The 15,503-nt window shown below is 39.5% G+C and overlaps 2 protein-coding genes across 3 annotated transcripts in view; one reads left to right on the top strand and one right to left on the bottom strand.

Annotated features, from left to right (window-relative positions):
- The window catches only part of KIF2A (kinesin family member 2A), a 63,397-nt gene extending 60,961 nt beyond the window's left edge, over nucleotides 1-2,436 (top strand). For both annotated transcript variants that reach the window (XM_046671249.1, XM_046671248.1), the window contains exon 20: nucleotides 1,537-2,436. In XM_046671249.1, the coding sequence (XP_046527205.1) occupies nucleotides 1,537-1,622 (86 nt within the window). In that variant the 3' untranslated portion in view covers nucleotides 1,623-2,436. The remainder of the gene's footprint in view (nucleotides 1-1,536) is intronic.
- A 141-nt stretch (nucleotides 2,437-2,577) lies between these two features.
- Nucleotides 2,578-14,893, bottom strand: DIMT1 (DIM1 rRNA methyltransferase and ribosome maturation factor). The gene is made up of 12 exons (XM_046671250.1): nucleotides 14,713-14,893; nucleotides 14,290-14,363; nucleotides 13,048-13,134; nucleotides 11,249-11,310; nucleotides 11,073-11,166; nucleotides 10,940-10,989; nucleotides 9,719-9,842; nucleotides 9,492-9,584; nucleotides 8,575-8,639; nucleotides 7,870-7,933; nucleotides 6,802-6,908; nucleotides 2,578-5,289 (listed from the first exon to the last, which is right to left on the bottom strand). Exons 1-12 carry the CDS (start codon nucleotides 14,789-14,791, stop codon nucleotides 5,247-5,249), a joined length of 942 nt encoding a protein of 313 aa, XP_046527206.1. The 5' UTR covers nucleotides 14,792-14,893; the 3' UTR covers nucleotides 2,578-5,246.
- Nucleotides 14,894-15,503: the final 610 nt, after the last annotated feature.

Genomic DNA, 15,503 nt, shown 5'->3' with positions numbered 1-15,503 from the left:
AGTGCATTCTAATTTTTTTCTCTGTAGTATGTTACATTCAACTTAGATGACTTCCTTTCTTTAATTTTCTCAGGATTCATGTTTATCAAGCATATCCATAACTTTGAGAAAATTACTATCTAGATATTGTGTTATTCAGTCCTTTCTTAGAAAAAAAATTTTTTACCATCCAGAGATAATTTTGGTAATAAGTTTGAAAGCTTTTATCTTAGAATATATTAACAGGCACCAGATCTAGAAGTCCTTGAACTCCTTTCTAAATTTCAGAAAAGTCAGCTTTTTTAACATCATTGTACTTCTGAAGAGCAGAAAGAAATTGAAATTCCAACTTTATATCTTTCTTTTCTTCTGAAGGCCATAACTTTTGCAGTATTAACACATTTTAAGTTGAGTAATTCTTTCATGAGGGGTGCTGTCCTGTGTATTGTATAATGCTTACCAGCATCCTGGGTCTCTGTTGACTAAATGACAGTAGCACCACCCCAGTTGTGACAATCAAAAGTGTCTGTGGACATGGGCCAGCCCAGGCACAGTGGTTAAATGTTTGCACACTCCGCTTCAGTGGCCCAGGGTTCCCCGGTTCCGATCCCAGGTGCGGACCCAAGCACTGCTTGTCAAGCCATGCTGTGGCAGGCGTCCCACATATAAAGTATAGGAAGATGGACAGGGATGTTAGTTCAGGGCCAGTCTTGCTCAGCGAAAAAAAGAGGAGGATTGCCAGCAGATGTTAGCTCAGGGCTAATCTTCCTCAAAAAAAAATTAATTCATTTAAAAAATGTCTATAGACATTATCAAAAAAAAATTAATTCATTTAAAAAATGTCTATAGACATTACCAAGAGTCTCCTGTGGGGGCAAAAATCACCCCTGGTTGAGAACCAGTGTTATAGAAAGATTTGTCATCTTCACAGCTGACGGTTACTTGTCTCTGCCAATTTACTTACCTCTTTCTTATTTTTATGTGACTCTGAATCAGTACATGACAGCTGGTAACACAGAATCGTAAGACCAAGAAATGTATTATCCTGTAATCCCCTTTCCCCATCCCCTTTTACAACCCCTGATAAGCAAAAAATGACATCTGTTTTTAAAATTCAAATACCTTTTAAAATTTCATAGCTTAAAAAGGTAAAATAGGAATTAGGAGTAGAAATTTCCTAATGATGAGAGAAAAAATTTCTATTTTACAGTTTAATAAGATTCACAGTGTTCCTTTTGGACATGACTGTACATATTTTACACATGTACACAGCCTGTCTACACTCCAAAAGGAATTCAAATAAAGTTAAAATTAAACACTGTTAAATGTGCCAAACAGAACTGAAACCTATTGAAGATATAGGGAAAAAAACGTACTTCCAGCTATCTATGAAACTGTTGCTGTAGTTGAGCATTGTATTTAGTTGAGTTTCTGGACCACAAAGAAGAAAAGGAAAAATTCTGAGTTAATGTTAAGTGACTTGATAGGACCCGCAAAGTTGTATACTGTAATGCATGTAATGCAATACTTACTCCCTTGTTCTTTTCTTTTTCCAAGATAAAGTGAAATCTTTTCGTGCAGCTCTGCAAGAAGAAGAACAGGCCAGCAAGCAAATCAACCCGAAGAGACCCCGAGCCCTTTAAATTGGTATTTGCTGCTAAAGGATCCCCAGAACCCTCGCTACTGTAACATACAACGATTCAGTTGTAAGGGCCATTTGAAAGTTTGAAATTTTAAGTGTCTGTGGAAAATGTCTTGTCCCTTCACCTGAATGACATTTCAATTTTGTGAAGCACTCCTTTGTCTACAAAATGCTTCTAGTCCAGGAGGCACAACCAACATTTGGGAATAGTGAAGCATTTTGTTTCATTCACCCAAATGGTGATTTACTTTTGGAGATCCTTGCCAATTTTATTTTCCATATGATGAAGTAAGATTGTGGACTTGATCCAGAGGCGAATAGTAGGAGGATGCCACAGCATTTCCTTTTAACTCGGTTTGATTTTTGTAGCAAGACTGAGCAGTTTTAAATCCTTTGCGTGCATGCATACCTCATCTGTGATTGTACATACCTTGACCACTCCTAGAGACAGCTGTGCTCACCTCTTCCTGCTTTGTGCCTTGATTAAGGCTATTGACCCTAAATTTCTGAAGCACAGCCAAGATAAATTACATTCCGTATTTGTCATTGTAAATTACCTTTCTTGTGTGTACATTTTTACTGTATTTGAGACATTTTTTGTGTGTGACTAGTTAATTTTGCAGGATGTGCCATATCATTGAATGGAACTAAAGTCTGTGACAGTGGACATAGCTGCTGGACCATTCCATCTTATATGTAAAGAAATCTGGAATTATGATTTTAAAACCATATATGTGGTTATAATTTTCTTAGCATTTCTTTGTAAAGAACTAAAATATAAACTAGTTGGTGTATAATAAAAAGTAATGAAATTCTGAGAAGAGTTTTATCTTAGGATAATACATATATATGCAGTGTGTGTTCCAGTGTGGTATTAACAAGACTAATAGTGCAATTTGATCCTTACCAATACCATTACTTAAGCTGAAGTGTCCATTAGCACCCTAAAATGTACGTTTTAAATGTACTGTTAAAGGAAATTGGCTTCTGATGCATGAACATTTACATGTACATCGAAAGTAGTCCGTAATAGAACTGTTAGTGTAAGCCAAGTGTAGACAGTACATAACTCCCTTGAAAAAGAATTAAGCTAAAAAAAGAGCTGACTTTGCCTTAAAAGGCAGATCTAACCCAGGCTTCCTCCATTACCTAATGTGTGATGTTTCACCATTACTTCGTGAGAATATCCAAATTCTCACCAATAAATTGGTCTAGGGTACGCTACTTTTTAAGTGGTGGCACTTATTTTTACAGATTGCTACTCCAAGGAAGAAAACTGGCCTCTTTTCATGTAAATATTTTGTTAAAAGATTTCTATCGCTCTCTAGGAGTTTTCCCTCAGTTCCCAGGGTAGAGCCCAGGAGTAGATCAACAACAGAACGTCTCCCGAGGATATCTTGTTTTGACTGACTCCAGGGAACTACTAGCTCATTCATACGGGCCAAAGGGAAGCTATGAATAGAGAGTCACGTGAGCCAGACTCCTACTTCACTGTCGATAGAAGTCAGAGGGTCGTGCTGGGCATCCTAACACCATGGTGAAACGCTCCTCTGTAAACTTGAAATCTAGAACAAAGGTAGATTTTCACAGTGTGCTTATTAATAAGTGAAATCTATAGAATGAGTTTTAGAGATAATTTACTTCAATACAATCACCTTTGTTTTGGAAGGGACTCAGGTTTTCTTGCAGCTGTAAGATATATTCTATTTGTGTTTACTTCAAAAAGAAGAGGAGGAATGGAGAACCATTACTGTTGACCTTGCAGAGGCTATTTAAAAAGTAATTTTTGAGGCTAAGCAACCTTCAAAGGGCAATCAAGAGTTGTGAACTTGCTCATTTTAAAGCACAACAGATTAGTCTGAACTTATTATTTAAATTAGATGGGTACTATCTCTGGAAGGTCTCCTTATATCCACATATGCTGCTTTATACTGTAATGGCTTCATTCTGATCAGTAACTAAGGTATATAAAGAATTGGTACCAGAAAAGATCTCGGTAGTATAATCCAGTCCTTCAGTTTTACAGATAGGGAAAACCGACGGCCAGAAAGGGGACTACACCTCAGCAGTTCATAGCAGGAAAGGAACTAGAGGGAATGCTAAATTAAGTCTTACAGTGTTGCTATAAGGAGAGAGATGGGACACGTGAACTTTGCAAAGTAGTTCTGTGATACTGGAAAACTCTACTCTGAAGTATATTTAATATTTATGTAACAAAAGTGGCTTGATGCAGCTGTTATTTAAAGAATAATTTCTTGGATCTGGATTAAATATTCTTTACTTTCTCAGACTTGAAAGCTGATAGCCCTATTAATAAGTAACTAAGAATATACATTATTTTAATTCTGTAGGAATGTTTTAATCTATCATCGTGGAACCAGATTTCAAAAAAGTCTGTTTAGGCAAACAATTTATCTTCCCTTCCAAATTTACTCAGTGTACCTCTGTTAAAATAATTTGGAAACACTCCTTCTATTAGGTATAAAGAAAGCAAAATATCAGTGAAGATTTTTTTTTATTAATTTCCTTATATAAATAAAATAATCAGCTACTATAATGCTTTATTAAAAGACATTAACGTTTAGTATCCTATTGATAATGATTTAAACCTAGTAGCTGATTAAGACTTTTTTATGACATCTATTGAAATTTTCAACCTGCTGTTTTAAAAAATATTCTAAAACTAAGCATCAGGTACATGAAAAGGTACTGGAAATTTTAATTATCCTGACGTCAGATGAATACTGGAAGCCTGTAGTTGTAGGAAAATGACTGGTTGGCTTTTTTGTTTGTTGTGAAATTGAAGGGCAGAGATTTTAACTTTAAGTCAGTTCTGATTTACAAAACTCTTTGAAATTTTGTGAAACCTATGACTATCTCCTGAAGAAAAAATAACCTTATAGTTCATTTCATTCAAGTCAAGCATCCTCACTGCACAGGTTAGGAATCGCACCCGGAGGTGATATGCCTGCTCCACATGGTGGCAGGAGCAGACTCAGGCTTACTCAGAACCCCGACGTAGCCTATGATGCGACAGAGTAGCTAACGGGGGAAGCAATGATAGAAGCTGTGAAGGGCAAACAGAAAGAATGAGAGAAGCAAAATAAAAACATTTTGAGAAACAGTTGTTTTACTGTACACATGAATAACAAGAAATGGTATAGGGAATATGTGACTAAGTTAAGCATATTTTAGCTTTTTCACCACTTGAGGGACAAAGGCCTAAAGAGCTGAAGGCCTAAAGAAGCTCACAGTAATATATAATAGAAAATGGAAGAGTAACATCTTTATACAATAAACTGTTAGAAATGATAAGTTTAAGTGTAAAGTTGTGCGTGTCTGCGGCTCTTGAAGATTATCAGGTATAGATTGGACCCTGCCGTATACCGTATATTTGATATTAAAAACAAACCAAAACCAAAAAAACGCTGGGTACTTAGAACTGACTGACTTACTACCCTGAAAGTTTAGAGTAATAAATGGTGACAGCAGTAGTATAAGTCCAAAATAGTCGGGCACATAGTGTCCTAGTAGACACAAAAGCACAGTTCATCTTCTCAAATTATTAAAAATATACAATTCCAGTTTCTTGACTTGAGTTTGAAACATTCTGTTTTCCAGATACCTAAGAAAAATGGATACCTTCTGCATTGAATCCATGTAGCAATCTGAAAAAAGAAACCAAAATGAGATAGTATTGAAAAGCTAATTTGTAGGACGTAACAGTGCACAGTTCCTATTAGCATGAATTCTAAAACATGAACATATCAGACCTATGAAGCCCACCCCCTCCTAACACTAGTCATTAAAGTTTATTCTTCCACTAAATTTATGTAAGATATATATTAGTTAAAACCACATCATTTTGGTGCCTCTTGTCTATATGTCTTAAGTTATGATGAATTTGACTAAAAATATCTTAGACCTCCACTATCCCAGTCCTAAGAGCTCACAGGCACTTGTTCCATTTCAACATGGTACGTGAACAAGACGGAAGAGGGATGAATGGTTCATCTTACATGTCCATTCTTCCTCGGAGCTCACTGTAACTGAGATTCAAATTAATGCACATGGCTTTTTCTCTGGACACCCATGTACTTACGAGATCCTAGTTAGCAAAGTGCATACGCTAAATAACCTTGAAGAAATTTGTTGAGAATGAAGGAAATAAGATGAAATGTTTCTGTTAGACCTGAGGTTATTTTCAGGATGGCCCATAGAAACAGATGAGTTAAAGATGGGTTAAAATGTCTGAAAAAGGAAGATTGGTACTTAGGAACAATGTTCAACTCCTAGGATTAATATCTAATAAAGACTCTAGTACTGCTAGCCGCCAATATAAAATATTAACCCCATCTGTCTTAGTTATACAGAACGGTGTTTCCAGCTTAGAAAAGTCAAACCGATGACTTTTGTAACAATCTACCCTCATTTTTAACTCAGCTCCTAGAACATGGAAGCTTTAAAAATGAATTGGCTAAATAGGCAAAAACTTCTGTGCGGTAAGTGATGGTTTATTAGTTAGGAAATCAAAGTGTTAGTGATTAAAAGCAGTGAGTACAGGTTAATAATTCCCTGGGTAATTGAAGCCTTACTCTGCTTTCATAAGACTGACTTGCTTAATTCAAGGGAAACAAATTTTGGTCTACATTGCCCAAATAATGATGACACCTTTCTTTTACTTTAGGTGTGCATAACTTGCCTCGGCCTATAAAACAAGTAACCGTATTCCTAGACCAGTTAGAAATGATAACCAGGTATGATTTAACTGGCATGATTTCATGCTTAGGATCTGTTTGACAACAGCTATTCCCAACAAAATAAGACTAAGGTCCAACTACATGTATTAGGATTCTTCTACCTTACAGGCTACGGTGAGGAGACAAACTATGAAGACTGACTGTGAATGGGACTATGAATGGGGGAGGGGGCTGGACGGGAGGAGCGCAGGCCACACTGACAGCGAGGCTTTCTCCAGGCTCGAACTGTTCTTAAAGGAAAGGTTCACTCTGCTGCAGCTAACTAGCCTCCATCTTTTACACCAAATACTATTCCATGCCATGGAAGTGCTATGCAATAACTCCCAGGTAGCACCTTATACCGCTCAAAAGCCTTTAACCTAATCTGAAGGTGTCACAGGAAAGAAATGTAAACACTCAGAAAAAGAAAAATGTAATTACCTGATGAAGTCATCTATGTCCATGGAACGGGCCCGCTTGTCACTAAAACCTGTGCTGGTTAGGATTTGCTGTATTTTATCTGCTATGCTGAAATCTTCTGGTATTATCTATCAATATAAGATTCAGAATAAATGAACAACGTATCTTTAATGAAGTCACCTTGACTCTTTTTTTTTTTAGTTCAGTAAGTCATAAAATAGTCACTTTTATCTGTTCATGAGTTTCCAAAGCCTACTTGTGCAGATAAGACTTGAGAATATTAACTATTTCATACTTCACATCTTTAATCCAAAGATTTTTCTTAATCCAGTTGAATATTTTCCTACTTAAGCAGATTTCTAATGACTTTGTCCATAAAAGAGAAAATGGAGGTAGCACTGTGGTATATTAAACCATAGATCTGAGTCAAAAAATACAAAGGGAATTTATTTTTATGTCTGCTGTTTAATAATTTGATGACTAGTAAGTTATCAAACATCACATAGTCATATATGAATATGTGTATGTGTGCTCATACACACTCAAAGTGCTGCACAGATAATAACAATAAGAAGCATGAGGCTCACAACCAAAAGTTTGCTCTGCAGTCTACACTTTATTCTAATTATTTCAATTTCTGTGTATTAAAAAAAGTTACTGAGTAAATAGTAATGTTAAATTTGTAATTGCTACATGAGCAAGAAACAAGAAGGGATGGTCACAATTCAGAGGATGGCAAATGGTGCACAAGTTAAGCTGAGCAAGCTACACATGCCTAGTTTGAGAAAATGATGACTCAGCTGAATCCCTGAGTCTTTGTTTTATAGCCAAAAACCAGTGTCAGGAGTTAGAGAGGATCGAGTGGAGTACTCAGGGTTGCTCAGATCTGTTCCACAAACTACAGCAGCACTGCCCTGTCAGACTTCAAGATCAAGTTACGCTAGTTACCTATTACATACTGGCATTTAAGGATCCTATGGAATGTACAAAATCAAGAATATTGTAATGATAGATGAAAAAGAGTAACAAGCAGAGGGACATTTTAAAACACAACAAATCACTGAAGCCACAGAAACATTTTCTGCTTACAATATTATGGACTGAACAGTGGATTCTGTAATTTTTCTCCAATAGCCGTTGCACTGCACTTGACCTAGAGCAAAAAGAAGTGATGTCCACTATTATCCCAAAACCAGAGATTATAAATAATTTCCTTCCAGTTTACTGTAAGATTAAGTCAGTGTTCCATATGGTGAAATTAAGGAGCTAAAAAAGGTGCTGAATATTTAAACTTAGGAAACAATCATGAACTAGTTACATTTAAAAAGTAAAGTCCTAAGACACAGCCCTTACGTTCCTAAAGAAGTTTTAGGAACCACAAAACATCACCTTAAAAAAAAGCTAAAATTATGGCTTTCACCTCTCTTTGCCCTGGGGCCCCAAATTGCTGTTACATTTTTCCAAGTTAATAAAATGGCACAAATCTTTCACAAGTGTGGAAGGAATCTATCACCACCCCATTTTTCCAAGGAAAACTAAGCAGATGTCGGGTCAGTTGTTGGTTTTTTCCCTGTTTTGCAAAAAAGCCTGATCTAATTCCCAACTCCAGGAACTATCTTCATTAAATTCCCCTGCCTCCCAAAGTATAAAGTTAGTCAAAAAGGTAAAGTGTGTCTGGACACGGATAATCTTTATGCTTTAGGATGTCTGTTCGGGAAAAGGACCAAATTCCAGCACTTAGCACAGCACACGGAGCATGGGGCCTCCTCCGTTAGAAGTTAGGGAAAGACTCACTTAAACGCAGCAGACAGCGTCTTGTTTTTCCTAACGAAGGTGATCCTTACTAGGCCATCCCATTCCTGAAACAGAAAATGGGTATTGTCTTACAAAATATCAAACCTTGCCTATGCTTGCTAGGTATTCTTTTGTCTTTTAATACATAAAACTGAAAAGAACCTTCTGGAGTGATAAAAATGTTCTATTATCTTGATCTGGCTGACACACATGCAAAAGTAAGGTGTATACTTGATTTTTGCACACCTCACTGAATATTTTATCCTCAATTTTAAAAATCAGAAAAAATAGATCATTGTTCTATTTTTAGAACATCATCTGAACAAAGAGATCATCTTTGATAAATAGATCATCTGAACAAAGAACATGGCATTTATTTAAATCTAAGTACCATTTTCAAATGATTTAGAATACAGGCTGTGCAACTCACCTGAACCCCCGGAAGGAGTAACTGACAAACCCCTCCATTTACCACCACTTCCTGACTACACAAGCAATCATGTTTTTATCCAAAGCGATTGCAGCGAGGTTTTACATCAAGTGATCTGGCTTTTGTCACTTTTTAAATTACTAAAACAAGAATTTTGATTAAAAAGTTATACCCATAATATTATTCTAACAACTATTTTCATTTTATCTTGTTTTCCAAGTCTTATTCAAATAGGTACATGTTTTCCACAGCTATAATCTTCAGCAAAATGCAATGACATGTAATCTTTTCCCCTTTTGCAAACATTTTCCATGCTCTCTCGTGGTCTTCACAACTATCTTGTGTCAAATTATTCCATCTACTCCATCACAGGGATGTATCGTAATTAACATTTTTCGGTTTGTGCATTTAGGTTGACTATAGAGACACATCTTCCAGCTTGGGCTTTTTTCCCCCTTTAGTGAATGACGTAGTATTTTAACCTCACCTGAAAATTGATAGGTGGTGGCGGATTCTTAGGTTCTATCCTTACAACACTGGATTCCACCTTGGGTGGTGGCCTGAAGTTATTCTTTCCAACCTGTTAATCAGAAAATGTTTAAGTAGTTCTCTCAAAAACTTTAAATTAGTAATCAAATAGGCTCTGCTCACAGAAGGCACCGCTAGATGCTCAAGGATGAATTAAGCCACGTTATTTCAGTAACAGTCACTTACTTTCATTAGATGGTCCACACGTGCTAACAGCTGGGTATTAATTGAAAGTCTGCAGTATAACTTATCTCCAGGTTTTGCAACCAGTCGGAGAGCAAATTCTCTTTGAAACATAAGTACAGCACATCTGAAAAGGCAACAGAAAGGATAGGAAAATGGTCACTTGCTACTGTAAATGTTTTTTCACTGTAATGAATTTTCTTGGGAGGGAAATAGAGCAAAGCAATATCTGTGGTTCATAATTAGTCCAGCTGGTTGGAAGGGAGGAGAACACTTTCAGCCACAAAATGATCCAGTTGGCTTTGTTTTTCATTTTATACTGGCTGCATTGCTAACCTCCTGCACCTGTAAGCCCTCGATGATCAGATGAGGAAGTATTTCAGATCGCCACTAGCCCATCACCCCTGCCAGGAAAACAAAACCCAAACAAACAAAACTGGCTCAGCAGCCGAACTGTATTCAGGGGCAGCGAACACCCTCAAGGAAGAGCCGAGGCAGGAGAGGCGGGCTGTGAGATCAGTGTCTTCCTGATTTCACAGGTTAAGGACACGGACTTCTTATTCAGCAAGCAATGTAGAAGCCTCTGGGAGGCTCTTGACCAGGAGAAGAGCACCTTCAAAGCTGGGCTTCAACGACTTTCAAACTTTTTGACAATAAGTCACACTAAGAAATACACTTGACATTGCAACCCAGGCTGCAAATCTCTCTATGTCTATGTGTTTATGTAACTCAAACAAGTTTCATGACACTAATCATCTGGACCACATGCAATGAATGCCCTCTGATATATTCTAAGCCATGTCATTAATAAAAAGGACAGTCATGACTCACTAAACTTATTTTATAAACACTAAGGGGTTTTTGACTTGCAGTTTGAAAACCACTGGTATGACTGTACTAGAAACTAGTTAGGTGGCCACTGCAATTGTCTAGATACAAGGTAATAAAAGTCTGACCTGGGCTAATGCAGGAGGATTAGAAAATAGGGAAAGGCCGTCTTGGTCTCAGAAGCAGGACTGACCCCACACCTCCCCCAATAACTCTGTCAACTGAAAAAAGAAAGAGAGAGAACGACCTCCACATGAATCAATATTTTCTACAAAACAAATTCTCTAGTAGTTTTTCAATGGAATTAACTTTCATCTTTGGCTGGCTGGCTGTGTTCACGGCCTAAACCATCAATCTTTCTAAGATTTGGCAGCAACTTTGGTTTTTGTCACAAACCTGAAAAAAGGTCGGTGTAGCAACAGCTTGAAGACAAAAGGAGAAGAGATCTGTAAGAGAATTAACTAGTTATTTCTGGGAAAGAGACCAGAGAAACATTTAGTAAAATGTTCCTGACAATTTGAAAACATACCTGATAAGGCAAATTTGCCACACAAGCATCAAAAAATGGCAAGTCTGTTTTCAACACATCACCCACCATTACTTGAAGTTTGCCGGCCAGAGGCCTGAAAATAAGAAAAAAAGCAATTAAAAATGAATACTGTTCATGAGATTGATATGCACTTTAATTCTATTATGTATACTCACGTGCCCTGAACTCTTTTGTGAAGTTCAGCTACTAGCCTCGGGTCAAGTTCACAGGCAATTACCTAAAGTTTGGGGGGGTAGGGGGGAGAGTTTTTCAGGTTAATTATGGATTCTAAATTTTATTATCTCAATAATAACTCTTACATGATTTATATGAATTAAACTTCTTTTCCCAATTCTATCATCAATATTCCTTCAATTGTACTTTACCATTTCAAACAACAAAAAGCACCACCCAGAAAAGTAGACAACCAGACAATGTCAGAGTTCTACCCAAATAATTGACAATCGTGCTCATCTGGCTCCATGCTTTGTAACTGAACAGCAGATGAAAAAACACACAAAATGTCTGTGCAGTGAATGTTCTTAGAAGCATACAAAGCAACTGCTCCCAGCATGAGTATGTCACTTGTCTCATCTACTAAGGTCCAGAGTATGCAGCATAGATAACTTCACAAGGAAATGAAAAGGGACAGCAGGAAAGGTTGAAATTGTCATCTTAATTCAATATCAGCTGAGGTTTTACTGACTTCCAGGAAGACCATGTCTACAGAGTAGATACATGTGCTGCTTAGCGTGTCTGGCTCCCAGATCCATTCTCCAGCTTCCTCTATGCCCTGTAGCGTGATACAGTCCAGCTCCCTTGCCCTTTGACTTCCAGTTGGGATTGGCCAATGAAAGGTACCGGCATCACAGGATGCAAGGGGAGAGGCGGAATATTTCCTAATGCCTGCCCCATGCCTTGCAGGAGTTCTGGTCATGGCTGTGTTCCATCAGGAGTGGCCCCTGCTCCATGGCTCCCACGCTTACTGGGCTCCTGCACACAGTTCCCTCCTCTTGCCCCTTGAGCCCTTTGGATGGTAACTGTTTCCTACTTTTGCTAGTTCCTGGGCATTTCACTAATGCTTACTGGTTCCCTTAACCCCATTCCCACATTTTGTAAAGAGTCTCTTCATTAAACTCTTTTCAGATAAGGTCTTTAAAACGTGCTCCCTACTTTCACCAGAGTACACCACAGTGGTTCCATTTAATTAGAAACTGGGTTAGCCAAGAGCCAAAGTACCAGCAGTGGCCAGGTGGCACAATCTCAGAGGCCCGTGGCTCCAGCTCTTCAGATCTCCTCCTCCAAGGCTCTAGGTTCCAGTAACTCCACCCTCCTCGCTTTGTTCCCCCAAGCCTAGAGGTGGTAGCTGCTCTTTGCAATTATTATTTTTGGGTTACCTCAGTGTTCCCATTTTATTCTTTGAGTCCTCTAACAACCACATAACCAATTCCCTATATTAAATTCCCTGTATTGAAATATTTAATGTAGCTTCCGTTTCCCTGACTGACATAACCCCTATTTTCTTTTTTTATCTATTTTTTTAAACTGAGACATAATTGACATATGACATTATATTAGTTTCAGGTGTACAACATAATGATTCAATATACGTATATAGTGCAAGGTAAGTCTAGTTAACATCCATCACCTCACATAGTTACAAATGTTTTTTTCTTGTGATGAGAACTTTTAAGATCTACTCTCTTAGCAACTTTCAAATATACAGCACTGTGAACTGTAGTCACCATGCTGCACATTACAGCCCCAAGAATTATTTCTTTTATAACAGGAAGTTTGTATCTTTTGACCACCTTCACCCGTTTTGCCCATATTTTCTAAGATAAAGTTTCTAGCAAAGGAGCAAGAGGAGTTGTTAAAATAATAGCAATTAATTAAAATAGATTTATATTTGTAAACCAGCTGAGTTTGCTCACATAGCCATTTCTGATACCAAAACACTAAATGCCCTTTTTACCTTTTTTGCCTTTTCTAGCAACTTTACAGTCATATTGCCAGTTCCAGGTCCAACTTCCAGCACCACATCAGTTGGCCTTAAGGCAGCCTACAAGCAAGCACAACCACTTTAGCTTTACTGGTACACCCGAACACATCATTTCATTTACACCTGAATATCTTTCCTCAAAAGCACTTGGCTAAGAGATCTTATTCTGACTCCATTTTTAGGAGATTCCTTCATGATCCATGTATTTAACAAAATTACCTCATTAACATTAGGTGCAAGTGGATATGTAACACGCCTCCTAAGTTGGGTCAATAGTCAGGAGTCAGAAAACTAGGATTTAGAAAAGTAGGAAGAGCACTTCTTTCTGAGATGGGCATTCCGCTTTCTACCTTGGAAATGCTTCCAACAGCATCTTGTTACCAACTCTGTTATCAACAAGTTCAAACCGGAAAGGACTGTACATGATGAACGTGCCTCAGAATCATAGCGTGTTGTACTGGAAATTCTCAGTTCTCATCCCATGTATGGTCTCAGGGACACAGGAGTACCCAGAAACTATACACAAAACTGGGTGTTTGTGTCCACACAGCTGCAGTATTCTGGATCCACAGCTTTCATCAGATGCTCAAAGGAATCCAAGAGCCAGAAAGGTTAGAAGGCTAGGCCCTCATTTTGCAAATGACACTAAGTCAAGATGAGATCCTTTAAGGATCTAACGCTCTTTCTACAGCTCCAGGATGCTTCCTTTGTAACCATGAAAGTAATCTACACCACCTAACATGTCCTAACACCCAATCACCCATAACGAGAGAACATCAATAACCCATACAGCAGGAAAGTTGGAAAGAATTTATATGGGCACTGGATCGTACCGTGTAAGTTTTTCTGGGGAACAAACGTCCTAAGGTGGTGTTTAGACACATTTTTAGGCTCCGGAGTAAATAAAAACTAACGGTGTTAGATGGTGCCTGGAAAATGTGTTTAGGAATAGAACAATAATAATCTGCTATTGAACAAGTACAAACGTCCAGGTATGACGTAAATAATCTATAGAAAGACAGAGAATTTGGAGCCAGGAGAAACCCAGACCCACAGAATGAAGGAAATCATGCCGAAGACAGCGTATGAATCTTGCCAATTGTTCAATTCATTCAACAAGACTATCTGTTTTGTGTCAGACATCCTCTCTGCGCTTAAGTATTCCTAAGAATAAAATCAATAACCTACCCTCTCCCTTTCCTCTTCCACACCCACCTTATCGATAATGCTGTTAACAATGAGAGGATTTTTCAAAATGTGCTGCCCAATGCCCGTGTTGAACATGAGTCCTAGAAGAAAACATGAAACAGCCTTAATTTCCCAACTAAGATTAGATATTAGATCGTCGCAAAGATGAAAGTAGGAGGCCTGGGGGAAGATTTCTGAGCCAACGAGAGCCACCCAACGTCACGCTGGGCGCCCGGCTGGCGCTGTGGACGTCCAAGCCTCCGCCCGGGAAGGAAGCCAGAGGCGGCGCGCCGGGCCCGAAGACGGCCAGCCGGGAGCCCGGGACTTGCGCGCTCGGGGAGCGCGGGCCCCGACCGGCCTCCCAGGCCCGGCCCAGGTCTCGGTCGGCGGCCCTCGCCTGGGTCCCGCCGGAGGACCCGACCCGACCCACCCCCTCCCAGCTGTCCCCACCTCCGGCGCTCTTCAGCTCCCGGCGCTGTTCTTGCCGCTCGCGATGGCGGCCGCTCGCCCCAGACTTGATCTTCGGCATCTTCGCAGGCAGCGGGCCCTCAGGTCCGGGAAATCAACGAGTACCAACCCCGAAACACCCCACACGTGTGGCTCCCTACGCCGCACCACCCACACCACTCCCGGCCACGTGGGGGAGGGGCGAGGACCCCGCCCCCTGTTCGCTCTGGGTTCCGCCCCTAGAAAGAGGGCCGAACTTAGAGCCAAGTGGCCGCCGGGAATTGTAGTCATGAGCGGGAGGAAAGCGTCACCTCGGGAGCCTACAGATCCCAGAAGGCACCGCGCTACTGATTCTGGCAATTTGGATTGGCTAGTTTGGAATTGGGGGCGGGGCCTGTTGCCCCTTTCTGCGCGAGCTGTTAAACTAGGTTTGAGTGTGGTATCCTGGAGGTTTAAGTTGTCAAATGCGAGGGGAGCCGTGGATGCCTTATGCAGTCACGTTCTGGGATCGCTGAAATCCAAAGGTTTCTTTTTGTCACGTGGCTCACTCATCTTTCCCAGCAGGTTCTGGGGTGGGAGACCCCGGGTGTGGGGATGAGGAGCTCGCTTCTTTGGGGAAGTGAGTTCTCCGCTGCTTGCGTCGAAGGAACCCCGAGAATGTAGTAAGTAGTTGCTTCGCTTCCTTCTGTGCCACGTCATTCATTCCCTAAACATTTATTGAGCTCCAGCTGTGTGTTAAACACTGCTGGGTGCTGGAGATCCAAAGTTAAATAGGAAACTGCTCTCCTCAAAGT

This window comes from Equus quagga, chromosome 9 (genome assembly GCF_021613505.1).
Source record: "Equus quagga isolate Etosha38 chromosome 9, UCLA_HA_Equagga_1.0, whole genome shotgun sequence".
In the NCBI taxonomy this organism is placed as follows: Eukaryota; Metazoa; Chordata; class Mammalia; order Perissodactyla; family Equidae; genus Equus; species Equus quagga.
This window is presented reverse-complemented; position numbering and strand designations above follow the sequence as displayed.

Bases quoted from the DNA above. Each gene is read 5' to 3' on its own strand.
- DIMT1 (XM_046671250.1), bottom strand. From the start codon at position 14,791: ATGCCGAAGATCAAGTCTGGGGCGAGCGGCCGCCATCGCGAGCGGCAA. The intron at 8,640-9,491 runs GTGAGGTTAAAA...TTTCTGTTTCAG, and splicing joins CACCACCTATCAATTTTCAG to GAATGGGATGGCCTAGTAAG. The intron at 5,290-6,801 runs GTAATTACATTT...TTCTTTTTTCAG, and splicing joins GACATAGATGACTTCATCAG to ATTGCTACATGGATTCAATG.